The following is a 27,956-nucleotide window of genomic DNA, read 5'->3' as shown; positions in this document are numbered from 1 at the left end:
GCCCTGTCCCCCGGCTGTGCCACTCGGGGAGCGCACGTGGTGGTGCCTTGGGATGTTACTGCTGGGGTGTGGAAATCTGCGTGATGTTTTCCTGTCTCCTGTCACGCTCTAATTATCAACGAGATGGTGACAGTGACGTGATGTTAATCTGGTGTCCTCGGGCCTCACAGCTAATGCAAACTGAAGAACTGACCGGAGGAGTCTGCTCCTGGTTTGCAGGCTCGCGAAGGCCCCTTGCTGCTGGTTCACATTCTGCCTGCTTTTCTTTATGGCCTGCCACGGCTTTATAGGTGAGGTAAATGCTAGACGTATAAATAAATGATATTTAATGAACGTTTGGATTGCAGGGAACAAGATGCAGCCAGGAGGGGGGCAGCGCTGCAGGGATTTCCAGCCGGGTGTGGCTGCCGATGGAGCGCAGTGCTGGAAGTGCGCTGCCTTCTGCTGAGGTGCTGCCTCCTGCCAGGCTCGGTGACACCCTGCACAAGGGCTCTGACCTGTGCCAGCCCTCCTGGAAGCCGTCCCTGGCCTTTGGTGTGAGCACAGGAGGTGGCTCAGCCTTGACAAGTGGTGCAGCGTTGCACCCACGTGTGCCGGATCGTCCCCGCGGGACCGCGCGTGCTGGGGATGGCGAAGGAGCGACCGACGGCTGGCAGAGCCCGGGGTGATGAGCAGCCTCCAGGTTCAGAGCGTCCTCGTGGTTTTGGCTGCTGCTCTGGGCTACTTTTGTCTGGCTTTGCCCGGAATTGGGTTTAGAAAAACAAGCCTGGCTCACACAGTCGCGCTGTGCCTGTTTTGGTTTCCCTCCTCAAAATGCGGAGCTGGCGTTTCTCTGTTTTGGACAGCCCAGGGGTGGGCGAGGTGGCCTGAGGAGTGGGTCCTGGGGGTTTTGGCAGAATAAATAGAGGAAGGAAGATGGGGATGGTGTCCCTACTGCTGCTAGCATGGATTCTGCCCTGATTTATCCGCAGGGAGCGCAGAGGGAAGAGATGCTGGGCACCAGCCTCGCTGTGTGAGCTCTGTGCTGGCAGCAGCGCCTTGGAGGGGAGAGGGCTGGCTTCAGAGCTTGGTGTCTGGGCTGAAAGTTGTCTTGGTTGGAATCCAGCGCCTGAACGCCTTACCCTTGAACAGAGAGGATGAGAGCTGCTCGTGTGGCAAGTTTAAAGGGATCAGTGGGGATCAGAACTCAGCTGTGCCCCCCGGGAGCAGCCCTGGGGCTCAGCGCTGGGCCAGCCTTGTCCTGAGCTCCGAGAAAGGGAAATTGGTTAGCTCCTCGGTGCTGGCAATTAGGAAGTGCCTTGTCCCTCATTACGCCTCTCTTCTGTAATGAATTAACAAATTAATTGGACTAGCTGAAGGGAATGAAGGGCCTCTCCTGTGGGCTTATTGCGCTGTGCTTCAGGAAGGTGTGTCGGGCTCCCCCGGCGCTGCCCGGCCTCCCGCAGGCACTTGGAGCGGTTTGCAGCGAAGCCCAGGAGACACACAATGCTGGTAATTGTTTTATGCAGTGTGCGAGACCCGTGGAAGGAAAAACAGAGCAGAAAGCCTGGCCTTGGAAATGAGCCTGCTGCGGGCTCGGTCCCTGGAGGCTGCGCCGGTGCCGCTGGGCTCGGGCGCGACGGTGCGGGGAGAAAAGGGGCACGTCGGAGGGGTGACACTTCCCCATCCCTGTACCGGGGATTTCTGCTGGTAATTGAGAGCCTAAAGGAGGTCGGGTTTGAGCCTGGCGTAACTGAGCAGTGCTGCACAGCCTCTCCTTGTCGGGGAGGTGATCGATAGCGAGTTGAGCCGCGCTCCCTCCCCGTTTCTCCTGGGCTCTGCCGGCTGCATCTGATGCGCATCCAGCGTTAACAGGCTGTGGACGTGGCACCTCTCGGTCCCTAAAGGATCCCAATTCCTTCATTCTTCACCTGTGGGTTTCTCTGTGGGCAGAACTGCCCTGCAGGGCTCGGCTGATGGCTGGCACCCCACAATTTGTGTTGGTTGGGGGGAGTGGGGCTGGCTTTTCCTTCCCCCCTCCCAGGGCTCCTGGCCTCGCAGGCGCAGCAGCAGCAGCAGCCTCTCCCCCTCTTTGTTCGCTTTTCCCCCCATTAATTCAATCTGCACTGTTAGCAAATCACTCCTGAGAAGTATATTGTGTAAAAAATGAGCTGTTAATTGAAGTTTTGTTTGCTTTTTCTCTTACTGTTGCAAAAAGCCTTGCATAATAAGGGCTGCGAAAATCCGTGTTGCCACGTTACAGATAGCGAGGTGGGGAGGGGGCAGGGAGGGAGAAGGGATGCGAAGCTGCTCTCCATTAGACTTTAATAAGCATGTGGAGAAAAAGCTCTTGTTAATCCCCTCGGAGGCATAGAGGTTTATTGCCAACAATTAAAATCTCATATTGTAGCGCTGACTCGGTGCCACGAACCTCGCTGCTGTGTCCTGCCGAGCGCGTCCGCGTGGTGCTGGTGGGCAGAGCTGTCCGGGGGGAGATTCCTGCTCCTGGGGGAATTTCCTGGTCCCGAGGGAAATTCCTGCTCCCGAGGGGAGATTCCTTCTCCTGGGGGAGATTCCTGCTCGGGCTGGCTGCGAGGCTCCCTCTGCCTGGCGAGATTCCTCCCAGCAAGGGACTGGAAACGCGGGCTCGTCCCAACTGGTTTTGGTGGGCAGCGCTCACCCAGTTGGAGCTGAAGGAGTTTAAGGACAGATCGTTGTAGTTTTATTTTTATTTTTTTGGTTCCAAGTGTCTGTTTGGGAAGAGAGAGGAGATGCCATCCCCTACCAAAGCTGTCCCCTCCACTGTCCCAAGGCAGGAGGTGAGCGTGCAGCGCCTGAGGCTTGCGTGCTCGTGCAGCCGGTCCTCTGCTAGGTGAATTTACTGGGGGGGGGTTCAAGGTTTTTCTAAGCTCCTCGGTGGACAGGGAATTGGTGACCTGAATCCTTTCTTTTCCTGCCGCAGAGGTGGGCCTCGCTTGTTTAGCGAGCTATTTTCTGCTAGATCGCCGGGAAAAAAGCAAAAATATTTGCGCGCCTTTTGGTTTTGTAACGACAGAGGTTACCCAAACCGCCTCCCTTCGGCCAAGCACAACATCCCTCTTACAAAACGAGAAGTTTCGTAACGAACCTCCAGGGTTTCCTCGGTGGCTTGGGAATGGTGTGCACGTCCCCGCTCCCCGGCCGGGTGCCAGCAACATTCCTGCCTCCTCCCGCAAAGCCTGAAGCCCCAGACGTGCCGACGGGGAAAATATCTGTCCGCTTGGCTTTATACAAACGTCTCTTTGGCCAAAGAGATCAGTTTTACTGATTTTTTTACTGCTGGCAGCCCACCTGGCTGCGGTGCTGCGGGGCCACCCCATGGGATGTGCTGGCCGTCGCCACCTTCCCGCTGACACAGGAGGAAGAGGAGGAAGAGGAGGAGGAGGATGGATTCTCGCGGCGCACCAGCGGAGGCCGGTGATTAAAGCTGCTGTTTGCAACCGAGAAGAACGATGAGATATCAAAGCAGCTGATAATTAGCAGCGAATAAAATGTTCTTGCAGTGATATTCCATCGGTTCCAGATAAACCCATACCCTCAGGGTTCACTTTGGCTTCCTGGCTCCCAGTTTTTAGGGGAAAGTTCGGGTGTCGCGCTGCTGCCGGCTGCTCCGTGAGAGCAGCACCTTGCAGCTCGGTGTTACCAGCCCACGAGGCGCTCCCGGAGCCAACCTGATGTGAAAACGTTGATTTTTTTTTTATTTTTTTTGTGTGTGTGTGCCTGTGGACAAACCTCTCCCTTCCAATTCCCGCAGCAGCGCTGCCATAGCTACGGGCTGCCGGGCCGTGGGAGGACGCAGTGCCGGAGGAGCCAGATGGAAGATGCTCTGCGTGGGAAGAGGGAGCCCCGGGCCTCCCCCCGCGCCGGCTGCCGCGGCTCCAGGAGGTGTTTTGGTGAGCCTGGCACGAGGCAGAGGGGATGGGGTCGGAGCTGATCCCACAGCCCAGCTCCCAAATTGGCCCCGGTGTGAGTTTTTTTCTGGGGAAAGCCGTTCCCTCCCAGCCCTGGTGGCGAGGCGAGGAAGGGGATCCCTGCCAGGATCCTTTTGGGAAGGGGGCTTTGGGCTGCGTTTGTAGACCCCAAGCTCCTCCTGTGCCTGCCAGGAGCACACGAGCACGTGCCCTGCATTATTTTTTTCCCTTGCATTTATCTCCTCTAGTGCAGTCCTATTCTCCTGGCGCTGTATTTGGCACCTCCTGGAGGCTTACGAGGACGGTTCTGATTCCTGCCCCTGATTGCTCATGCTCTGGTTTAGTTTTTACGAGGTTTTGTTGAACTCTGGGGAGAAGTGGAAGAAATCCTGCGGCACCTGACTGCTTTGCAGCCTGGCTGGCAGCGCTGGCCAGGCTCTCGTTAGCAACCTGAGAAGAATTGGCTAAGAAATGCCTTCCGTCCGTCCCGTTATGGCTGGTCCCTTGTTAGCAGTCTCCGAATTAAAATGCAAAGCGAGACGTACCTGAGACGCTCAGAGCCCCTTTATCTTGTGTAAGGAAGTAAATTTGCCTTGAAGATGTCTTCATTACGCAGGGCTTTGTGGGTGTGGGGTTACCGGGGGGATTTCTTTCATGCCCTGGCCCCTGTTAAACTCCTTCCTCCGATGTGCCCTGGACAAGGGGTGCCAGGCAGGGTGAAGGGCTTGGGGGGGGGGGAAAATAATGTCTGTAGTGAGCAGCTGGTGATTTGAGGTGTAACACAGGGGCTTTTGTGGCAGAGAACGGCAGCATCGACTCGTTTGGGGCTGCCAGGCGATGAAGGCGAGCTGTTTGCTTATGTCCCGAAGCTGCACGTCAGCTGCTACCAAAGATAAATACGGTTGCACCCACTTCAGGGTCGAGAAAGGCTTTTTATTTATTTATTTTTTAATTTTTTTTCACGGCAGGGAGTATTTAAGGCTGCGCTTGGGGTTGTTGGTTTCAGTGTTTTTGGTGGTGGATTGCCAGCGGTCCCTGGCTTGGGAAGGAGCTCCCCGTGTCCCTGCCAGCAGCTCCCCTCGCCCCGTCCCCTTGTGCCAGCTCAGTGCTGACTGTGATAACTCCATTTCCCTCAAGAAGGGGCTCGTCTGGGTTGGTTTTTGGGATGCTGTGCTCCGTCCGAGGCTGTGCTGGGGACCTCGGAGCCATCTGACTGCATTTTGGGGCCGTTCCTGGAAGCAGGCAGGCTCCTGGCAGCACCAAATCCCAGCCCCAGGCACGTCCCCAGCTGCAGGCAGTGCCCGTCCCCAATAACTTGAGGTCCACACGGGGCACGTCGTGCTTTGCAAGGAGCCCTGGCTCAGTGTTTGTTCTGGAATGACGTTCTGGGATCGATACAGCCAGGTGGCCGTCAGCTTATTTATTTTTTTTAATGCATTTTTAAGTGAGCAGGGCTCTGCAGAGCATGGGCGGTGAGCCGCACTGCCGCAGGTGCTGCGCCCCGAGGTGGCACACACCGGGGACACCTCGGGGTGACTTTGGGAGCAGTGTGAGCAGCCCATTTCCCATCGGATGAGCACCGATGGGTGCCAGGGGAGGGCTGGGGGTGCAGCCACCCCTGGCAATTCACCCTGTGTTAGCTTTCAGTGGGCTGCAAGCACTTTTTTTTTTTTATTCTTTCAGGTGCTGCTGGCACGGGGCAGGGAGCAGCAAAGCTGAGCGAGCACGAGGCGTGGGCAGGATGCGACCACGCTGTGTCCGTGGTGGCTGCAGATGTACCAGGTCTCCCCGTGCCCTCCTGGCTCCCCGCCCCGCTTTGTTCTTCTCCTTTAATCGCTTTCTGCTCTCCGCTCTGTTACCACTTTCTCTCTTTTAATAAGCGTGAAATGAGAGCCTCCGGGCACCATCACGGCGTGGCTCGTTGCTGCCTCTCATTTCCCTCTCCGTGCTAGCTCCTGGACGAGTTGGGAGCGTTATTTATTTGCTAAATAAGGCAGTGCAATTCATTCCATTTCCCTTTCCCCTTGAAACTCTTTCTGCTGCTAGCCGACGGGCTGTGGGCTTTGTCTCTTGGTGGAGCCTGCTGCGGGCCTGCCAGGATGCTTGCTGGGCAGAAATCCAGGACGAAAGCAAAGCAGAAGCCCCGTGGCTCCGACCTTCCCCGAGCTGTGGGTCCAGGCAGCACCTTCACGTCGGGCACTCAGCGATGCGCACACAGCCGGAGCATCCGAGCTTGTGGTCCTGAGCTCCTTATCCATTTATTCTCACTCGGTGGGTGGGGAAGAACAGATTATTTCTGAAAGCTGCCACTCACTTGTCATTCCTCCTTGGGTTTAAATTTTGGAGGCTGGCGTGGCAGCGAGGGGAATCCAAGGAGGGCCTGACCCCGCTGAGGGTCTCCTCTCCTCTCCAGCCACCGCTGTGTCCTTGGAGAAGGACTTGTCTGATAGGGCTGGGGTTTTCTTGCTTCATCTAAAAGCAAGCTGATGCCTCCTCCTTTTGGATTTATTCCTTAGCCCTGCAGAAAGCAGAACATGAAAAAAGGGAGAAGCCAGTCCCATACAGCAGGGATTGGGATGGGGATTTACATGTCCTTGGCACGGGTTTGCTTTGCGGAGAGCCTGCTTCCAGGAGAATGAGGAGTCCTGCGCTCAGGTCTCCAGCTGGAGGGGCTTTTTGGCCCTGGGGGCCAGCAGCTGAAGGCACTCAAATAAATGGGATTTGCTGTGCTCCATCCCGAGCCCCTACGTGCAGCCCCGCAGGAGCGCCGGCCCGGCCCTAGCAGCGATAGATGCGCACACGCCTGTTTCTTGTCTTTCAGAGGGAGGCACTTGCCCAAATATCTCAGTTTTACAGCTGGCTGCTTTGCTCCTGCTTTGAAGTGCATCCCTTTTTAGTGCTGCTGTCCATATAAGTAGAGATACGTGCTGGGTTTTGATCAAGGCGAGGCGCAGGGGTAGGGCTGCGGCACGGCGAGGGCAGCGGCACCGCTTTGTTCTCTGCCGCCTCCACCTCGCTCGGGGATCCCTGCACCCACCGACTGCTCCCCCAGGGGAAAAAACCTTCTGATTTAAACCCAGAGGGGTCAAAGCACCCCGTCTGTGCGAGGGACAGTAAATAATCCTGGTACAGTGGTAGGGTTGGGGCTGGGGAACAGGACGAGGCACCCTTTGGATTTGCCGTTTGAGGCACGGCGCTGCCTTGCGGGACCTCGAGCACCTCCTGGGCTGGGCATCGTGTGCCAAGGTGGAAATGGACGCCCCAATTGATTTATTGGGTATTTATCACGGCACAGCTCACCGAGAGCAGGGCGGAGGCAGCGTGGGAGGAGCGGGCAGGGCCGTGAAAGCTCCGGGTGAGCAATCCTTGCCGTGTGCCGGGGCGGTGCGCCATCGATAACAGCAGCTCCGGGATGTTTGACCAGAGAAAATCAATTCCCCGGTGACTGCTGCGTCACCCGGGGTGCTAACAGGAACGGGGCATGTCTCCATACAAATTAATTCAGGATTGCTCTGGCTTTCTGATAACAAAAGCACGTTCTGCCTATTTAGACAAGTGCTGCGTGGGGCGGGGTTTTCTTTGCCGTCTACAAGGATGCTTTTTTAGAAAAAGAGCTTATTTATTTATTTTTTCCTTTAAAAGGGGCTATGAAAATCTAACGACCTTCCTGCTGTATCTCCGCAAACAGAAGCAAGCGCGGTGGGGACTCCCCTGTCCCAGAATAGTTTTCCTCCAAGCTCCCCAAGTCTTCCTGTCCAAGTCTCTCGTTGCATCAGGCTTTCCGAAATAATCAGCCCCCGTGGTTATTTCAGTTAATACTAATTAGTGGCACGAACTAATTAATGCGGGTTGACTTTCCTCTTCTCTTCCTAATGCGTTTTTAACCCACTGACACATTCCAATTAAGGGCCTCATGCAGGGACCGGACTGGGATGACTCAGAGCAATCACGGTTGGAACAGATCGCGTGCCTCGCTGAAGGTCACTAATATTTTTTCCAAATTGATGGAGCTGCGTGTCTGTGCCCGCCAACGGGGAGGTGACTTAACCTGGCAATAGAAATCCGAAATATCTTCGAGTTTGCCTCCGTGTCGGTGTAAGCACATCCTTGGGGATCATATTGGTGACCGTGTGGTGCGCCGAGAGCGTGGCACGGAGCTGGGGGAGGAGAAACACGAATCTGGTGGGGATGGAGTGTGCAAAGCTGCTGCCATGGTGCCTGCAGCTTCTTTAATAAGGTGCCCGTCCTTGTTTCTCCTCGGGTTGATGTGCTGTTGGTAATTCCTCAGGAGCGAGGAGACCAAGCTGCAGGGGTGCCAGCAGCAGGACATGCCCATGAGCTTGCGTTCTTGGTCTCTTCCTGTCTTACCCCAGTTGGGTCGTGCTGCTGAAATTCCCATCTTTTCTCTCGGTGACAAGCCATCCAGGTTGTGCAGGATAAAGCCCGTATTTCTCTATTTCAGCTCCTCCACGAGCTGTGTGCAGTTCCTCCCCGGGCAGTCTCTGCCTTCTGCCAGCGGGTTCAACCTCGAGCACCCCGCGCAGCTGCTGGGTTAAAGGAGGTGAAAGCACCCTGATTAAACTGCAGGAGAGAGCAGGCAGCGGATCCGTCATGAGTATTAATAGCGCTGGTCAGACGATATTATGCAAATGATGGGAGAAGAGACGGTTTAGTTATTCATCTTTAACCTTTATTTTTGTTTAATGTGACCTTACCCGACGAGTCTCCCGTTACTGCCGCTGGCTGTTCGGGGCACGTCCGTTTGTTCTGTTGCCAGCTGAGCCAATGTTCCCGGCTGCTAACACCGAGCACAATCCAAACATCCATCCTGTGCATGCTGCTGGTGCTGCTCCAAAAGCCCCAGCCCTTCCAGGGGTCGGGAATTTTGGGCTCCATTTGGGTTGAGCAGCCTTGGGGGCACCCAGCGCCTCGGATTTTACCTCTGCGTGTCGCAGCGCCGTGGGGAGGGCAGAGCTGGTGTCCTCCAGGTTTCCTTTGGCCGATGCAGTTGGAGGCTCTGGCACGTCCTGGAGTCACAGCAGGTTCTCACGAGCTGTGTCCAAGCTGGCCGGGATTGCTCACGGGATGCCTCTCGCTGTGGGGTGCTGCTCGGTTCCCTGCAGACGTTACACATAGCTGGGCAGTGTTGGTTTTGGCCGTTCTGCTCCGTTTTCTTGGGATTACGATGGGTACAGGAACGTATTCCAAACAAGACTGAAGTTCACGGGCCCCTCTGGCCAAGTTCCACCGAAATAACACGGTGGTTGTGCACGTAACATCTGCTCGTGGTGCTCCCTGAGGATGGGGCTGGGAAGACGTGGGGAAAGCCTGAATTTGTCTCTTGCCTTGCAGGGTTTCAGCGGACCCCCCCACGCGGCATTTGCCTTGAGCTACGACCCGCGAGCGGCGAAAGAGAAATACGAGCAGGAGCCTGCCTCTCGCCTGGACTACGAGAGCGAGTTGTCCATCCGGATAGGTAGAGCTGGGCACCATCCAGGCAAGCATCCTGTCATATACCAACCGCAGAGCGCGCGGGGAAAATCCCCCCGCTAAGCTGGCACCTAGATGTAACGTATGTGATTGAAATTGGATTGGCTTTGACACGTGCATGCGGAGTGCACCTCCTCTCCCCTCTCTGGAGCTGTCTCTGCGCTGGCTCTCGTTCCAGGAATCGTTGCTTCTGTTTCTCCTCCGGTTCTCAAAACCACTTGCACGTCTGTCTGTGCCTGTGAATTATTGATAATTAGATATCTCGTTCACCAGGGAAATGAAATCATCAGCTTATCTTGAAATAAGCTGATTTGGAGCGTGGGTGCAGCGAGCTCTAACCGTGCCCTCTCCGAGTGGTGCCACCTTGAAGGTGCCCCGTAACGCTGACCCATGGTGGCCCTCCCCACTTGTAGATGAGGACTGGCCATCGTGTCATCACTCCTTATTTTTGGAGGTTAATAGAACTGTAGCTGCCAAAGCGTGGAATATAAAATATCTCATTGGCAGCTATCTCCTCTTCACGTAGCTTTTAAAGAGGGAACTTCTTGCTCGAGGTGGTGGCACCTTGTTGGGTGTCCCAGCTCCAGGGTGCGCACTGGGGATGGTGGCAGCCCCCTTTGTGCCCAGCTGCCTGCCTCTCGTCCTGCTGCTTAACAGTAGGCAAAGAAAACATAATTTGGTGAATTAATCTTATTGCTCCTCTGCTTTTTCTTGGCTGGAGAAAAGCTAAACTAGCAGTTTACAATATCTTGATTATGATTGGGAGCAGATTGAGATGAGGAAATGATCCTTCTTACAAAGAATGGTGCAACCAGGCTGTTATTTAACTGCATTGCTTAATTGCGTGCTTCATGAAGTGTTTCAAATCCTCAGGATTCTTCAGGATCTGAAATATCAGCTTGGAGTTTTCCAAAGGGATGGAAGGAAGTTTTGTGCTAGACTCAGCGGGCTTCAGGTCCGTGATGTCTCGTAGCTCCTGGGAGAAGCTCAAGCTTGGAGACTGCTCTAGCCCTGCAGTCTGTGAGGCTGTTGCAGGTTATTTGTGATTTTGTAAGGTGGAGCTTTACATCCCAGATGCAATTTAATTTTATTCTTCGAGAAAAAAAAGTAGATAGCCCTGCGATTTTTCAGAAAGTTAAACTGCTGGGTTTTATGTTTTCTTCTTCTCTCATCGTTGCAAACAACAACAGTGCAAATGGTTTTGAGAACAGAAAATTTCCATTAGGCTCGCTTGTTTTTCCTCTCTCCGGGGAAATGGCATTAAGAATCTACAATATGTTAATTCTTTTATTGTCTCTTGTTATTCTTTTGCTTACCGAAATGAAGTCGGTGTTTCACAAGGCACATCAGGCCTTCCAAGAAGGCAGCTTTCCCCAGCGCTGGGCTCTGCTTGGCTGCGCTCTTGGGAATGCTTTGGGAACATAATGGGTATCTTCCAAGCCTAATGGGCACTAACTGGAATGTTTCATACTTAATCACTGTTGAATCATTGACCCTTGCTTCGTATTTACATGTTTTAAAGTCGCTAAAGCTGCGAAAACAAAACAGGGGAAAAAAAAATCCCAAAGCTGCATTGTTTTGTGGTTGTCTTCTGGGGATGGCGGCGAGGAGAGGAGCAGGGGGACTGCTGTCGAAGTGAGGGGAGGAAGCGTAAAAACGCAGCTCCCCAGAGCCCTGCGTGTCTCTGCTGCTGGAGGTTTGGATGGATTGAACTTGGCTGCGTGAGAGCAAAAACAACTGCGTGGTCATGGCTGGTTAGTGGGAGCCTTGCAGCTGCTGAGGGTAACCAACAGGCGAGGAGGTTTGGGTTAGACCTGCAGAAAGGGAGATGGAGGAAACCCGATGGCTAGATCTACCCCTCACCCATTCTTTTGGGAGAAAAGAAAAATAAAATCCTGCTGCTTTTCTTCTCAGCAGCGTGTCTGGGGTGGCTCTGTGCCTCCCCATCACTCGAGTCCCTCGGTTTGCCATCGTGTGCAGGCTGCAGGCAGCGGGGAAGCCCGGCACCACCCAGGCACCACGCGTGCCCGGGGCTGTTCTGCTCCTCCTGCCCATTTCCGTGGGCTCTCTGGGGATGCTGTCCTGCAGTGGTGCAGAGCAGGGCATCCTTCCCACCCCATTGCAGGCACTGATGTGGCTCCAAACAGGATTTTAGGGGAGGTGCTGAGGTGTATGGAGTAATGGACGTGTCTCTGCGTGTCCATGTGAAATAGAGTATGGCCAGATTTGGCATGAATTGCAGTGAAAATGTGTGCCTAGAGTCAGTGTTTAGTGACTGGGGTCACTGCTAGGCTTTAGCTACTACAAAACCAAAGAGATTCCAGCCTTGTCTTTGCTATACCTGCCTAGGAAGCAGATGCAATCTGCGTTTCTGTCTCCCACCCTTGGAACAGATTGCGATAAAGGTGAGGAGGGTTTGTTTGCGTGCTTCTTTTGTGGCTGGTGCGCAGAGAGGGAACGGGGCCGTGCTGCCTGCAGTGGGGTGCTGCGAGCTGCCCCCACCCCACAGCCTCACCCAGGGCTCGGCACGCTTGGGTCTGCAAAATCAGGGGGGAAAATCTTTTTGAGCAGGGTCACCAAAAGTTGCAGTTTCTCAGCATTTCTGCAGGGCTGGGAGTCTGCGCCTGGCCCCTTAAATCGCAGCTTACGTGCGTGGTGTGCTGGGGTTAGTTCTCAGAAAGGATTTACATACGGCATCGCACCTCGCAATCCGAGCCGTGACTCATGCTTCTTCCACAAGCTGGATATTGAACAGCGAGGCGCGCTGCTTCTCCGGCGTCCTGGTGCGGAATGATTCACGGCGCTCCAAATCAGATTACGGAGCCGAGTGGGAGGGCGGCGATGTTCCCAGCCAGCCTCCTTTGCTTTGCTTCAATATCCCTGCTGCTGTGCTGCAGGTGAGAGATCTCCTGTGTCCAAAAAAATGCTTTCTAGGTGCGTTGTGGCAGAGGAGGTTACAGCAAAGTGGCCGCCGAGTGCTAAATCTCATGGCACCGAGGGGCTGGGACCGGCCTCAGCCGTCGCCCGCTCCGGGGCACGGACGTGGTGCACATCTGGTTCTAAACACAGCTCAGTCCCAAATATTCAGGGGTAGCAGGGTTTGTTTTAATGACTTGGCTGACTTTCGGAAGGGTGAGATTTGGGAAATGGCACTGTGGTGCTCCTGCCCAGATGTGCAGTAAGTAACTCCAGATGGGAATAGTAGTCGGGGAAAAAAAAAGCTGGTGTTGGAAATCGTGTGCTTAAGCAATGAAATTTCATTAAACTCCTCACTTTAATGAGCTGTGCTGTTTGGGGACAGCACGGACAAGCCCTGCTACGTATAATTTGTATTTTTTTTCCTTAAATTTGAGCTGTGCAGGCCCCTCTGGCTAAGGCTCCTGTGATGTTTTGGCTGGGGAGGCTCTCGGGTAGGACAGGCGGGTGTGCTGCTGGCACCACCAGTGCCAGCCCCAGCACTGCCCCCAGACCCCCCTCCTGGGCCCGTTTCAGTAGCATCACACAGTCTCTACTCTTAATTTTCTGCCTCCTTTCTGAGGCTCTCATTTTGCCCACTTCTGTTTCATTTTTTTCCCCTACAAAGGGAATTATTGTGTACCGGGGCTGCTGCCGCCTGTACGAGAGAAGAAGCAGACCTTGTCCGTGCCGTGTCTCTTTCATCAGGGCACAGGCAGTTAAAATCCCGTAATGATGTAATAAACTCCTGATGAAAGGAAGGAGAGGAGCTGTTGAGATAAAAGAAGAGCCAAAACCTCTTAGAGAGCAATAAAAAGAGAGGACATGAGTTGAATTGTTGAATTGTACGATGCAGCAGGCAGCAGTGCGGCTATTGCTTGCCTCTGTCATCTCATTGCGTCCCTCCAGCCAGAAAATCCCCTCTTTGCCCTGTTCCTTCTGAAATTGTGGCAGGTTTGTGCACCACTTGCTCGGGGAGCAGCAGCTGGTGCGATTTGCACTGCCTTTAGGGGCTGTTCTGGGCTGCGCAGCCGGCGGGGAAGCCTCCATGTACCCCTTTGGGATGTGGCGAGGTATTTCTGAACGCTGAAGCTCCAGCCCTGGCACCGAGGGGCAGAACTCCTCCCTGTACCCCTTGTGGGGCGGTTTGCTGCTGTAAATTCCCCGTAATTTTCCTCCTTGTCCCCTCTCCCAGAGCAGGAGCCGTGAAGGAGCGCAGCCGTATAAACCTCTCCGGCCGCGGAGCCCGTCGTGATTCATGGCAGCAATATTCAGCCGGAGTCTCATGTGTGCCGTCGAGAGGTTCATGGAGCCGTTACAACTTCTCCTACACGGGGACCCTTCTGCAAAATGGGATGGCCACCGGTTTTAGGCAATCCCCCTGCATTTGTAATAGCGTTGACACGCTCACACCGTGCCTGGCCTGGAGAGCGGCGGCGCTCCGAAGGCATCAATTAATTCTGCATGTTAATAGCCGGCCTTGATGAGGAATGCCTCTGGCTATGTCTGTATCGATCTGAAAACCTCCTAATGCCCCTTTCTGGAGCATTTCGAGCGGTTATTGGCCATCCTTGTCAGGCTGGGCTCTGTGCTTGGGTTTTATGGTCGTGGCTAAATGTGGATTTATACGCGCAGAGCTTCGAAACTATAAAAATGCGGAGCACGCAGTGCCTCGACCTGATAAAAAGCCTCCTTCAAACGTGGGCTCGTGCCCCTATTATCCTGGTCAGAACCTTGCTCTCCTTTATGGAGGAGCAGAGCCTGTTTTTACCCATTAGTTATCAGTGATTATTATCAGTTACTAATAGGGAGGAGGAAAACCAGCCTGCAGCAGCACCAGCAAAGCAGCTTTCAGATTCCCTTGGTGGTTTCCTTTTTTATATTTTTTTTTGGGTTCTCTTGGGTTTGGTGCTGGATCTTTAAAGAGCTCAGCTGCCCTTCCAAGCGGAGAAGTCTTTAGCTGGAGCTGGAAGGTTGTCAAAGGGTTTTGGGCCCTTGAGGAACAGCTGCTTGGAGTAAGGCTGGGGTGGCGCTTGGGAGCTTTGTCCTGCGCTTTGCTCCCAGTGCACAGAGCTGTAACGTGCGTGAGAGATGCTGGCAGGCACGGACAGCTGCTTTATCCTCCCGCCGAGGCACAAACTGCCTCCGCACTCGCTGCCTTCACGGCTGCTTGGCAAGCCAGGAGCGCCGAGCTGAGGGGAAGCAGCCGGCCCTCTCCGCGGAGGAGACATCTGCGTGTGCCGTGCTCCTGGCACCTCGCACCGCTGCCTGCGCTCCTCGCGCACGGAGCCTTTCCTGGCTCCTCGTTGGCACGTCCTCATTTCCTGGGTTGCAGCCAACGTTTTCCCAAGTGAAGCATGTCCAGAAGGGCTCAGCCTCGCTCCCAGCTTCTGCTCCAGTCTGCTCAGCTCCCAGAGTTGCTGGAGAACTACGGCGTTATCTCCGTCATCTCTGTTACCGCCTCCTCAGTGAGACTTTGGGGTAGCGCTCACCCCTCCTTGAGCTTTCCAGGGTGGTGCTGCAGGTGGATGAGGATGGCACAAATTGAGCTTGCCGGGCATCAGGTTTGGGCTGGCTCTGTTGGTATTTGTGCCCCGCAGGTACCTCTGCAGCTTGTGCTGTGCCGCAATGCCTCGTGCATCCCACGCTGCCTCGGAAGGGGCCAGCTGCTACCTGAGGATGGAAAAGCTTTTGTCAGTGAAGTGCCTTTTCCTGTCAACCTCTCCTCCCGCCTGTGTCAACACAGGCACAGATTGAATAGTGCGAGGATGTGGCTTTCCTGCTCGGCTGTTTGCTCTGCAGTCCAGCTGTCTCAGCTCTGAAGGTGAGGAGTTTTCAGGCACTGCAGCGTGCGCAGCCCCGCTCGGGCTTCAGGTAGTGCTGGGGACCGCACAGCCTCTGCTCCGTGCTTGCTGCTCTGCTCTTGTTCCGTTTGAACACGATCTGTTAACCCAGGAGACTTACTGAAGCCTGCTGAGTGATGTGCTGGGTAGGACCCGTGCTCTGAGATCAGCCCAGTCAGCAAGCAGAGGCGCTTCTGTGGTGCTTAGGGCTCGTAATCGCAGGACTCATTTCCCAAATTGAGCCTCGTTACCTCCATGCGGTGTTATCAAGGAGCTTTAATTTCCTGGCCACACCTGACAATCTGTTACCTCTTTTCACTCGATTTTTAATGCTGCATCCCTATAAAATAGGCTATTCAGCCTCATCTCCATCCTCAGCCTGGTGATTCAGCTCTGGCAGCTCGGACCAGCGTGCGCACACGTGCGTGAGCGCGGTGCTGGCAGGGGCTCTGGTGCTGTAACTGGTCCTCCAGCTGTAAATCTCCTGACCTAGCGAGGTACCAGGGCACTGGGACATCCCTCCAGGAACGTCTCCAGCACTGGTTTGGGCTGGACGGGGGTTGGCACAAGTGAGGCTTGGGAGAGCACCACCGCTCCCCTGCAGCTGCCTCGAAGAAACCCTTAAATCTCAAGCTTTATTAAACTGAACTGAACCAGCAATCAGCATCAGTGCCTCTGGAGTGGATGTTTTGTGTTGTTTTTTTTTGTCTTCATTCAATAAGCACAATAATTCATTTATTTTCTTGATATGGTTCTTCAGTTGAGTGGGGACAGGCGTGATTCTCATTCACCCTAAGGATGCTTTTGGGGAGTGGAATGAAAATCAGGATCCCCAGCAGTGGCTGCGTGTTGCAGCAGCAATATGCAGGGAGAAAAGAAATAGCAGGGCACGTACCATGGAGCGTATGAAGGGAAGGGAATAAATTACATCAGGAAATGGGTTGTTCCCTGCATTAAAACTTAATGATTTTAAGGATAAGTGTGTAAAAACAGCACGGCTGCGTCACCAGGGATGATGTGTCTTCAAGGGAGTAAAAGCGAGTGTCGTGGGGTCTGTAACTGGGGGGGGTGGGAATTTGGACAATCCCAAACCTGCCTGAGAGGAGCTGAGGCAGTCCCCAGCCCCTTGTGTGTGTATTTATAGACAGTGTGCTGATCTGTGGTTCTTACACCTCCGGGTGACCTGCGTGCCTCGCGGTGTGACCACGGAGGGGTCTATTTATAGGAGAGCCTGTGCTGCTTTGGGATTTTTAATTCTTGTGCCTGCTGCTTGGTGCTGGGCGCTTCCACTCTCTGCTTTGCTTCAAGCCGGCTCTGAGCAAACTCAGCCCTCTCCGAAATCAGGGGGATGATTCTCTGGGTGCACAAAGGGGCACGGGGGAACCACGAGGAATTTTTATCGCATAAAAGCTCGTGGCACTCGTGCAGGGCTTTTTGTCTCTGCAGGGCTGCACAAGCGTGTCCTGATCCTCCAAGAGATGCCCAGAGGTCCAGCAGGCACCCCGCGTGCTGGCTGAGACTGGGGATTGGGTTCTGGGATGCCTTCGTGGGGCTGAACCCGTGACCCTAAAACATGGGGATTTAAGGTTTTGGCCCCATTTCTGATTTGCAGCTGGCAGGCTGCAGCCAGGAGCTCTTGGCGAGATGTCCCCACCATGGAGCAGACGGGGAGGCTCTGGTGCATTTCTTTGGAGGGCAGCGGGTTTGGTTTCCTAATCGTGGCAGTCCTCGTGTGATTTGTGGTGCTGATTTTTTTTTTTCCATCCCATCTGATTTCAATTCCAGCACGTTTCCATTTCAGGTGAGGGTGGCCTGAGACAGTCGTTCACATCCAGGCTCTCTCCGTGCAGCCGTCTCCGCGTGGTATATGGCACAGGATGACAGAACATGCCTTTTCGCTAAAAATCGATGTCTTGTTTCCTCCCCCCCAGGAAGCTTTCCCAGCTACGAGCATCGATTGCTCTGATAAACACCACGCTTATGCCGTAATTGCTCTTTGGGGTGGTGGAATCAGCCCTCTGCTTGCTGGCACCTCGTGGGGTTGGCTCCCTGGGTTTTATTTTTTGCAGCCTTGCAGGGGAGGGCGCAGCAGAGAAGTCATCCTGCACCTCGGAGCACTCAGCTCGTAAGAAACAGCAAAAGAAAGCCAAAAAAAAATAAAAAAAAAAGAAGTTTTTTTGTCCAGGTAGAGTTGTCTCACCCGATGGCCTTGTGCAGAGATGCGACTGCGCTGCCCTGGATCTCCGGTGTCTTTTGGGGGCACCCTGCAGCTCCTGGGGCGTGGGGATGGTGGGGATGGGGCTGTGGGGATGGGGCTGCAGGCACTGGGATCCTGCCAAGCCATGCTCCTGAGGAGGATCAGGGGTGTCCTTTGTGCACGTGGTGGCACCGTGTGATCCCCGGGCACAGCCGTGCGCCCTGTGAGCGCAGCGCCCTGGTGCAGGGCACCGTACAATTACTGCAATTTCCTCCTTTTTTTTTTGTGAATCTAGGGGAGGAGTTTTAACAGCCACCGCAGGCGCACGTGGGAATTGGGAAATGAAGGTGACCAAAGAGGTTTGGTGGTGAAGCAGGGCAGACGGTGGGATCTTAAACGTGTGCTGGAATTTTTTATGGGTACATCTGTTTGCGTAGCTGTGACATGCAGCGTGTGCTGCATGCAAACACACAGCGTGGGCACCGTGCGGACCTGGCTGGCTTCCTTATTTTTAGCTTGCAGCCCTGGGAAAAACAGCTTCAAAGCCATTGTAATGGAACTTCATCTTGAACCTGTCCGTATCTGTTTTCATGTACTTGATACTTAAATGTTAATTACTACTTGCGCTATGCAACAACTGCATGAATATATTAGACGGGGGTTTAATTATTAATGTGCTTTTACAAGCATAATTTTTGGGACTAAAAAGCCTCCGTGGCTGTTCAGCCGAGCAGTGCCAGACGTGCTTGGATCTTCAGACTGTTCAGCGCCTCGGAGGGTTTTGGATTTCTTCAGGCAGAGCAGCTCGTGGCAGGGACCCCTCTGCCCCACGCGCCCTAACAGGGGAAGGTCACCCTCTGCAGGGAGACGAGCAGGGCAGGAGGAGAGCAGTAGTAATGCAGCTTTTGGAGATATTTGGAGGTGACAGCGGCCAAGTTTTGCCTGTGGTGATGCATTTAGGGGCTTGCAGAGCCTGGGCAGGGCCAGCCCCACTGCTGGGCACCGGTTCCAGGCCAACCCAGCCACACGACCTGCGCGATGCCCGCTGACCCTGCTTCAGTCTGTACCTGTTTGTCTGTTTTCATAGCTCAAGGGCAGGTGGGACGTGATGGCCAGGCTGCTTTCAAGAGTTTGGTGTGAGGAAGAATTCTTCAAGACTTCTGGCAGCTGCTCTGCCCTCCTGGGGCCGGCCACGTGAGCTCCGCTTTCCTGCCGCCTGGCAGCGGGTCGGGGTGACCGCGGGGGTGGGCCAGCATTTACCAGGGGCTTTCACAGCCTCCTGTTGGACAAAGATGCTTGGAGACAAGCTGAATGCATGTCAGCTGAAGGATTAGAGCGCTCGAACAATGTTCTTTTTGCAGAAGACTCTGATGTTAGTCATGCTATGCAAATCCCAAAGCTGCTGCAGCGCAGCCATCACCTTGCGCACGCCTGTCTTCAGTGACATCAGGGTGACTTCAGCACTATCAATATTTTCGATGTTATTTTTAGTGCCTGTGCATCCCGACAGGCTGGCGAGGAGACAGCTGGCTCCGCGGGCTACCCTGGGAAGCGACGTTGCAAGCAGCTCCTCCTGGGGGGACCCGCACCCGGAGCGACCCCCGGCGTGCTGGGGGCTCCCCTGCGCCACGGGAGGATGCTGGTTCTGGGGTGGTGCTGGGCTGTGGAGCCGTGCAGGAAGGAGATATTTGGGTCTTTGCATGTCATAGTTTTTACCATTAAAATCCTGGGCTGCTGGTTTGCAGCTGTTTTGCCCCTGCCCTTGAGAAAGGAGTGACTTGTGCAGCCGGGTGCGTGCCCACCCCAGCTGCGTTTCCCTGATCCCAGGGGTGCCTGGCGAGGGGCTGGAGCAGGGGCTGCAGCACCACAATGAGGTGATTTTTAAGTATTCAAAAAGTTCTGCGAGGGGCAGAGGTAGCAGGGGCTGTGCTCCTGTGGGTCCTGCACTGTGCTGAGCCCCGGCTGCCTGGCAAGGTGTGCGCTGTGGCTGAGGTTTTGTCAGCACCCGGACCTCTGCCCTGACTCTGTTTCGCTTGAATTTGCCGGTGGCTGAAGGGAGCGAGCTCCTGCTGGTGCTTTGCCAAGGAGGAGCCCTAACAGCAGAGCTTCCCCTCTCATCTTGCCCCTTTTCAAAGGCAGAATGGCTCTGAAGCAGCCGCCCTGCCTCGGATCTCTCTGACACCTCCTGAGCCATCCCGGAGCCGCTCGGTGATGCCCAGGGGACCTGGGCGACCTCGTGCCCGGTGGCCGTGGCCCCGTCCCCGTCCTCGCCCAGCCTGGAGCAGGTCTGTGTGGGAGTTCTGTTGTGCCGGGAGAGCTGCCGAATAAATAACCCCAATTAGAGAGCGTCTCTCTGCTTTTAAATGGGCTCTGCTGGGCTGAAATGACTTCGAGTTTCAAGCTGTGCCTGTCTAATGGGTTGGCTGCTCAGCCACCCTGCCCGTCGCCTAATGTCCTTCTCAGCGGTCTCTTTTAAATGAGGGCTTCATTTCATCCCCGTGCGGGGTGCAAGCGGCGTTCAGCCCGGCTGGGCAGGTGATTGTTGGCCTCCTGGTTGTTTTTCTTTGTCTCCTCTGCTGCTTGGTGCTGGAAGGGGCAGCTAGAGCAAGAGCAGAGGGGGCTGTGCTGTCCTCGCGTCGCAGCCCCCCTGTTTGGAGACTGCGCCCTGAACTTCTCCATCTCTGCTCCCATGCTAAAGAGCTGCAGCAGAGAGCTCCAGCGATGCTATTCCTGTTTTTATTTCTTTATTATTTTTTTATTCAGTGGGCCACGGAAGCAGGAGGGAAGCTGGAACAGCCCCAGCACCTCGAGCAGAAGCCCCTGCCTGCGAGGGATGCACGGCGCTGCTCGGGCAGGTGCAGGATGCGGCCCCTCCTGCTGCCTCCAAGCCCCCTGCACCCCCAGCTCCTCCCCTCTTTGCTGGATAATCCCATGGATAATTTGGGTGCTGAATCCCATGGCTTAAGTGTTCGTCCTACAAAACAGATTAAAAAAAAAGTTGATGTTCTTACTTCTGGCTGCTTGTACCCCGCTGCTTTCCAGGCTTGGTGCAGCGCAGCAGAGCTGTGCCCCGCGCGATGTTTTCAGCCAGTTTCCTGCCATGGGTTGGTGCTCGCCCCTTCTGTGGATGTTCTGCACTCCGTGTACCTCCCCCTTGCTGCCGCAGGGCTTTGGCACTCAGCTTCTGGAGAGCTCCGGATGAAAAAAAAAAAAAATAAATCTTTTCCCCCCCTTTTTTTCTTAAAGCTTGGTGGTTTCTCACCGCTTTTTCTTACAAGCCCAAAAGAAACTTATTTTTTTTTTTTATTTTTTTTATTTTTTGAACCGTCTTTCTCTGCGAGTCCTGGAGCTGCAGCCTGGTGGTTGCCATCTGTGCCTCGGCACGGCAGCAGGCTTGCTTGCCCCCGGCCCCGGTGCGCCCTGCTCGGCCCCGGGGCGGCTGCGGCGACGGAGCCAAGCGGCTGCTGCTCCCCTTCAGAGCCCCGGCACGGATCTGCCGCAGCAGATGGTGCGAACCGCCCCGGAGTCATTACGGAATCGCACTGAATCTGCAATTACGTGTAATTAAAGTGCTGCTTATTTATTGATTTTGCTGCCAACGGGTGGCTCCTCTTTGTTAGCGAGGGGATCCGGCCGGGCGCTGCGGAGGGGTGGTTTCGCTGCAAGCAGAAGGCGGCACTTCGTGGCATCTATGCAGGCAGAGTTTGGGTTTAAAAGCAGTCATTGAGGCACTTTCTGGGCTCTTTCTGCCCAGGCGTGTCTCTTGGGTGCACGTGGGGACTGTCCCCTGTGCCACATCCTGAGTTTTACAGTCCTGGAGGTGGTGGCCCGCTGCTGCTCCAGCCTTGGCTCTGCCGTGGGTGGGAAAAGAGCTGGGAAAACGCAGCCTGTAGGGTGAAATTCTTGAAAGTTGTGCTTCGTTCTCCAGGTGGACCTCAGCAGCTTTGCGAGAGCGTGGCGGGGTGTGTGAGAAATTTGGCTTTTAAATTTCAATAGCGACGGAGTCCTCTTCATGCAGGAATCAGCAGTACCTTCGACTTGAAACAGGAGTTGGCTGCTTAGTGCTGGTTTTTCTTTTATAGAAATGCAGATAAAAGCTGCTGAAAATGGTCCTTTATGGAAATACTAGAGGGAAATGTAAGGATTTTTTTTTGCCAATGTGTGCCTCCCAGCTACATTCCTGCACTGCAGCAGAGGAAGGAAGGAAGGAAGGAAGGAAGGAAGGAAGGAAGGAAGGAAGGGGGGCTGATGTGGGTCTGCAGTCATCCTCAGCTTCCTCACCCCAGGCTGGGACACGTCAACTTGCTTTGGATTCGAGGGTAAAAGGAAAAGTAGCCTCGCTAATCCCCATAATATATGGTGGTGGTGGTTCAGAGCCTTTTTAATACAAGATTTGGAGAGGGCTTTGCTGCCGTTGCCCACCTGACATGAGCTGCAGGTCAAGCCCTGGTTTTGCTTTCCTGGTTTCACCCTAGGGGCTGCCTAAAATAGGCATATCAGGAAGATAACAGGCTGGGAAAGAAGGAAAAGCCTAGGATCCATCTGTCAGCATAGAAAGATGTCTCCTGCTCTCTGGACAAAGCTGTTTGATGCATTTTCTTTCCTGTGGGTATTGCCACCCGCAAGGAGCGATTTCTTCAGAGTTGGAGGAAGGGGGTCCCATGCGCCATGCCCGTTTTGCTTCTTTTTTTGCACAAACATTGTTCTTCTGGGAGGTGTTCCTGTGGACCAGGGGGTGCCCGGCTCGTCTGCGACCCCCTCGTGATGTGGCCCTCCGAAATTCATCCCCGTGCGCCGGGGGGGTCGCGTCCCGCCAGCAGCCCGATGGGTTGGTGTTGCTGGAGAGGGGGGCAAAAACCTTTCATCCCTGGAAGTCTTTAAAAGAAGTTTAGATGTAGAGCTTAGGGATATGGTTTAGTGGGGACTGCTAGCGTTAGGTCAGAGGTTGGACTCGATGATCTTGAGGTCTCTTCCAACCTAGAAATTCTCTGATTCTGTGATGCCAAAGCTCCCCCAGCAAGGGCTGTTGTGCCGCGCTGCTGGCGAGCCCGTGGCTGCAGATGCGCCTCTGGGGCTCGCTGGTGGAGCTCAGCCTCAGCCCCATCCTGCTGCCACCTCCACAGCTCTGTGATCACCATCTGAGCCCGCTGCAGGGTGGTCTGGTCCCGTCTCATTTCCTGATAAGAGCCCGGTGTCCTTTTAAGCAGGTACCGGGGTTCCTTCCCTTCTAACTTCAGAAATTTGGCGCGCCTGAGCCTGCTAAGATCAGAAGCTGTTCCCTGCCAGAGATCGGAGATCTGAACGTAGCTCAGCCCTCTGAAATGGAGTGATTAAATTAACTTGAATGTGTAAAAATTCAGCATAAAATGATTCAGCAATACGCTTTATCTACTGGGAACTCTTTAAAGAGCTCTTGGAAGTTAGCATGAATTAGTTTGCTTAAAAGGACCTGGTGCATGTAATTACATCGAACGTCGTGCCGCTGCTCTTCCCCACGAAATTAATCTTTAAACACCGCAGACCTCGAGTGGCGAGGCTTTTGGCACTCCTCCTCCTCTATTTTGACACGAAGTCAGCTGTGCCACCCTGAGGGGCGAGCGACACCTCGGCCTCGTTCTTACTGCAGGTTTCCACCCCGTGCTTGGCTGGTGCCGTGTCACCTCGGGGCTCGGTGCTTCGCCAGGACACGGCTCCGGTGGCAGCAGGGTCACCGTGATGAGCTCAGCCACGTCGCTGCATCTCGTCCCGGTGAGATACCTGCTGGTTTTTGGGGACATGGCCAGGCTGATCCCACACCAGGCGCTCTCTGCTGCTCCCCCTGCTCTGGGGACCCTGCTCCAAACTTGGGCACCTCCATCGTCCTCCACCTCCTCGTGGAAGCAGCTGCTGAGGCATCACCTCTGCCACGGACAGGGGCTTGAGGGTGGTGGGAGTGAAATTTTGCAGCTGTGGAGGAGCAAAGTGCTGTCTGTATGCTTCTGGTTGAGATTTCCAGAGGCTTGGTTTGTCCAGGACAAACTTGGGACGAGCTCTGCCATTTCATCCCTTTTCTTTTTTTTTTTTTTTTAATTGCATTTCTCAAGTGCCTCTTTGTCTGAATTAAGAGCCGCATTATGGATTCATTTTCCCGTCCTCAAGCGTGCCCGAGTGCACAGCAGCAGCTCCCTGGGACCAGCGCAGGCAGCACGTGGCAGCTTGAAGGATCACCGGCGGTGGGAGATGAAGTGGGGCGGCACGGAAGGTCCGTGTAGCGCCTGGCTGCTCTAGATAAAGGATGGCACGGAGGGCTAGAGCAGTAATTTCATCCAATTTCACCCATCCCCGGTGATGGATTGCAGGGAGGAGAAGTTTCTGTGTCAGGATCAGGGCTGCGGGGATGGAGGTGGCACTGGTAAAGTGGGGGAGGCTGGGGAGGGAGGGAGACGGGTGGCACGGCTGCGGGCACCAGGTTGCCACTTGTGCCACGGGTCCCCAGGGAGCAGTGGGAGCACGCTGTGATTTTGGGCCTGGAAAGGGAATTGGGGAAGGTGTGGGGATGACATTGGTTGCGGCTCCAGCCAGCATCTCCTCTGCTCTTGCTTCCCTTCTCCCCCATTACTCTGGGCTCTGTTTTCAGGTTGTTCCCTGTGCGCTTTTTCTTTTTTTTTTGTGGGTTCAGGCTCCAGGCTCTCCTTTTCCTGGGCAGCTGCAGCCCTTCGGAGGTGTGGGACCGGGGGCTGGTGCCAGCACAGGGCAGGCTGGCGTGCTCCAGCATCCTCCTGACTCCAAACTTGAGACGGATCCCGGCAATAATCGTGTGTCTGAGAGCAAGTGGTAGTCAGTCATGCTGAATTAAACAACCTTTTATGAAAGCTCCTGTGCACGCTTGGATAAATGAAGGCTCCTAATAGACAGTGAGTCATGACACTCTCTATTTATCTTCCATGCTGAAAGCCTGAGCAGATGCAGGGACCTCTTTTATCTGCCAGAAACATTGGAAATGAATTTGTTATGTGAGGGGGGGGACCAGAGGGGTGAGATCCTGCCAGCAGCCTGGGCTCGCAGTCACCACAGCGTGTGGATGAGTGTCACAGGTGGCCCTCTTTGTCCCCAGCACGATGGTGGGGCTGATGGCACTGGTTTGTGCTGGGGAATGTGGGGCAGTGAGCCCACGCTGCCAGCTCTGAGCACTTGGGGTGTTTTCTTCTCACCGAGCTGAAGCACGGTGGCAGGGGGAGCATCGCGCTCCTGTAGCCTCTCCCCTGCCTGCTTTGTGGGTTTGATCCCTGCGCTTCTCTGCTACTTTTGCTAGTGGTAAATTAATGATATTTTTAACAGGCGCCCTTATTCTGAGCACGGGCAACTGCAGGGAGCTCCTCGTGCAGCGGCTTTGTTCTGCGTGCAGCCTTCCCAGCAGCTGGGCTTTCCTGGCGTTTGGGGACTTGTTCCTTAAACGAGAGCCTTCTCCCTCTGCACTTCCATTCCCAGCTCCTCTGCTCCGTGCTGCCGGCTCTGATCAGAGCAGACACACAGCTCAGCTCCCTGCCTGCTCCCCTCTGCCTCTCGGGGAGCCTGCGGCACGCGGTGCCCTCCCCGTACCTGCCTACGAGGGAGAGCAGCCCTCCCAGCAGAGGTGCGGTGCTTAATTACTCACAGTAATTAAAACCTCTTATGGAGGTGCCAGATAAGAGCAGCGTGGAGCAGCTGTTCGCTGCCACCCATCTGCTCCTTCTGGGCTCCCCGAAATTCCTGCAGAAGGAGCCTGAGAGGGGAACAGGAGCGGAGAGGTGCGGGGCGAGCGAGGAAGGCTCCGGGTCCCGGTGTTCCCCATCAGCTGGGCGCTCTGTGCCGGGGAGAACAGCTGGGCTGACAGCTCCCAAGCCAGGTGCTGGCAGCAATCCTCGAAAAGAGCCTGAAACAATGGGGAAAAAAAAAAAAAAAGATGCAAAAAGATTGATGGTGGTGTCCTCGAAAGGCAGAGCGTGCCGCCGCTGTACCGCGAGCGATGCGTGGGTGCTGCTCCGAGCGTGCGTCTGGCTCGGCTTCCCGAGGGCTGTGGCTGTTAATTTTGATGCGGTTTCTCTTCTGGGGCTCCCTCGTGGCCAGAAATTGAAGGAAGGCAGGCGGGAGGGTGGCAGCAGGGGCTGGCACCCGGCGGCTCGGTGCGGAGGGCTGCGCCACCCGCCTCCTGTGCTGCGGTGCTCCCCCCGCTGCAGGTCTCCGTGGTCCTGGGACCCCTCAGAGCCGCTCCTGCTGCTGTTGGCCCTCACTCAGTTTCTCTTTGTTGCACAAGAGGTGGGATCCGGGGTTGATTTTGCAGCGTGGTTTCATCCCTGTGCCCTTCTCCACCCTGGTGGAGCTCCCTGTGCCAAGTCCCTGGTGTCGTGTGGGTGTGTGTAGGTGTGTGCCACCTTGTCTCAGCTGCCCTCCTGCCTGCAGGGCAGCAGCTCCGAGGACTGAAGGGAGATGCCAGGTTGAAACCAGCCACCGAGGGCTTCCCGGAGCAGGCAGTCGGAGGAAGGAAGGGTTGTGCTGGCTGGCATCGCCTCGAGCAAGAGCTGAGCCCGACCTGCTTCTGCTAATTGCTAACGAGCTGCTGACACCTCATGGGCAGCCTCGGGAAGCACTGCCTGGCTCTGCGCTCCCCGTCCTCGCCCGTGGGGTGCGAGCTGAGGGTGCTGAGCAGCCCTGGGTGCCTTCTTGGGGTGCCCACGGTGCCACGGGCAGCCTGCTCCCCCGTGTGCCACCCTCGGGGACCCTCCGCTGGGTGCAGGTCACGGGCACAGCCCTGGTGCCTCGCAGCCCTGCTCCCAGCACCCCGGGAATTTTTCCCATTTCTGCCCGAGCAAACCAGGGCTGAACCTGCTCGGTGTGGGAGGAAGCGTCGATGGAGCCCATATGGCACAGAATTAAACACAACTGCTGCCAGGCGTTCGTTACAAGTGCTTGAAGTTAATGGAGCAGCCAGGGCTTGTGGAGACGAGGGGAGGGCGCAAAGGGGAGCGCTTGGGCTTCGGGGAGTGAGAGATGTTAATGGCTCCACGGGCAAACGTTCATGTGAGGGGCTCGGATTGGCTACCGGGCCTTTGGGAATCTCCGAAATTTCCAAGTAATTCTGATTTATCTCAGCCATTAGGGGAGAGAATTGAACGTGCCGTTATTTCCTGCACCTCGGGAAGGGATGGCAGCTGCTTGTGTTATCGTTTCCTTTAGCAAATTGTTCTCTCTTTCCCAGCCCACCCCCAGACGAAGGGTCAGAACAAGCTTGCTCATATCTCCTGGTTTTAGCAGAGCTGCTCTAGCACATAATGCCCGTTTCCAGCTCATGCAGCAGAACAAGAGCTGGAAGTGATGAGAGGTGCGCGGTGTCGGGCTGGGCTGATGTGTGCTGCTCGTGCAGGTGTGGCTGTGCTGGGCTTCGTAGGAGTAGATGAGACAGCAAGAGAGATGTGGCAGGGTAAAGGCTTCTGAAATGAGTGTTTCCTCTGGTGCTTTTCTCCCTTCACCCTGTTCCTGTGCAGGTTAACATGAAACAACTCGTGTGAACAGCCTGCGAGTGGCACTTCGTCACGGCTTTAATGAGTCTGCGGCTCTCCTGGGCTTGGCTCTGCCTCTCCATCCTTTCTCCCAAGGTTTTGAGATGGGAGCTAGCAGATCTTTGTAAAGAGCCGTGCTGAGGGTGCCGATTTATCTCATCCAAGTTTAATCCGAAGGCAGAAGCCCCTGGAGCCCCCAGCGAGGGACGTGCCGGTGCCGTGGAAGCGCAGCCGTCCCTCCTTTGTCTGCAGCACTCCGGCTGCTGACAGCTATAGATCCCTGCCCGGCCAAGCAGAGAGTCTCCTTGCAAGAATTTGATGGGGAAATCGATGGGAAAAAGATTGAAGAGGGTTTTGGTGCTCTAAATGATCTGGCTTCTGGCATCTGCAGCCAAGGGAGGCTCTGAGTGCTCTGGGTTCCCCCAGGACATCAGCTCGTGCTGGGAGCAGGAAGGCAGCACTGATACGCTGCCCGGGGGTGCTGCTCCCTGGGGCCACTCTGCCTCTCACCCAGGGCCATCCAGGGGCCTGGCTTCAGGTTCATTTTCAGCTGAATCGAGACCAAAATGGGTTTTCCTCGCCCAGAAACCTCATGGGGCAGAGGGGGGCTCTGGGCAGCCGCCCTCGTTCAGGCGCGCTGAACTTTGCGCAGAGCGTTTGAGAGCTGCGGCAGGAGAGCAGCACGGCTACATCCAGGCCTAATTGGAGAGGAGGAAGAAGGGGAGGTCTCCAAAGCAGATGTGAAAAGCTAGAGGAATCTGTTGCCTCCGTGGGCTCTGATTTTAATTCAGGAGCTGAAGTAGTGCAGTGAAGAGATTTCTGAGTGCGGCGAGCGAGTCTTGCGCTCGTCTGGGTGCGCGCCGCTCGCAAGAGCAACAAAGCTGAGCTCGCCGCTAATGCGAGCAGTTTTCATTAAGAAATAATCAAAGCTAAAAATCCGTTTCACACGTTGATAAGGAGTCCGTTGGATTTTGTATTTTGCCAGCAGTTTAAGCCGTCCTCAAAGCCATTTATCTTGCTCCGGTGC

General features: G+C 55.1%; 1 protein-coding gene across 2 annotated transcripts in view; it reads left to right on the top strand.

Moving 5' to 3' along the window:
- SLC39A11 (solute carrier family 39 member 11) overlaps nucleotides 1-27,956 on the top strand; it is a 77,135-nt gene that overhangs the window by 13,078 nt on the left and 36,101 nt on the right. The window contains exon 5 of one of the 2 annotated variants that reach the window (XM_084491850.1): nucleotides 9,282-9,405. In XM_084491850.1, the coding sequence (XP_084347976.1) occupies nucleotides 9,282-9,405 (124 nt within the window). Of the gene's footprint in view, nucleotides 1-9,281; nucleotides 9,427-27,956 lie in introns of both variants that reach the window. The other variant, XM_084491849.1, reaches the window with a different exon arrangement.

This window comes from Aythya ferina, assembly GCF_964211825.1.
Source record: "Aythya ferina genome assembly, chromosome: 18".
In the NCBI taxonomy this organism is placed as follows: domain Eukaryota; kingdom Metazoa; phylum Chordata; class Aves; order Anseriformes; family Anatidae; genus Aythya; species Aythya ferina.
The sequence above is the reverse complement of the archived record's forward strand: the minus strand, read 5'-3'. Positions and strand labels throughout refer to the sequence as shown.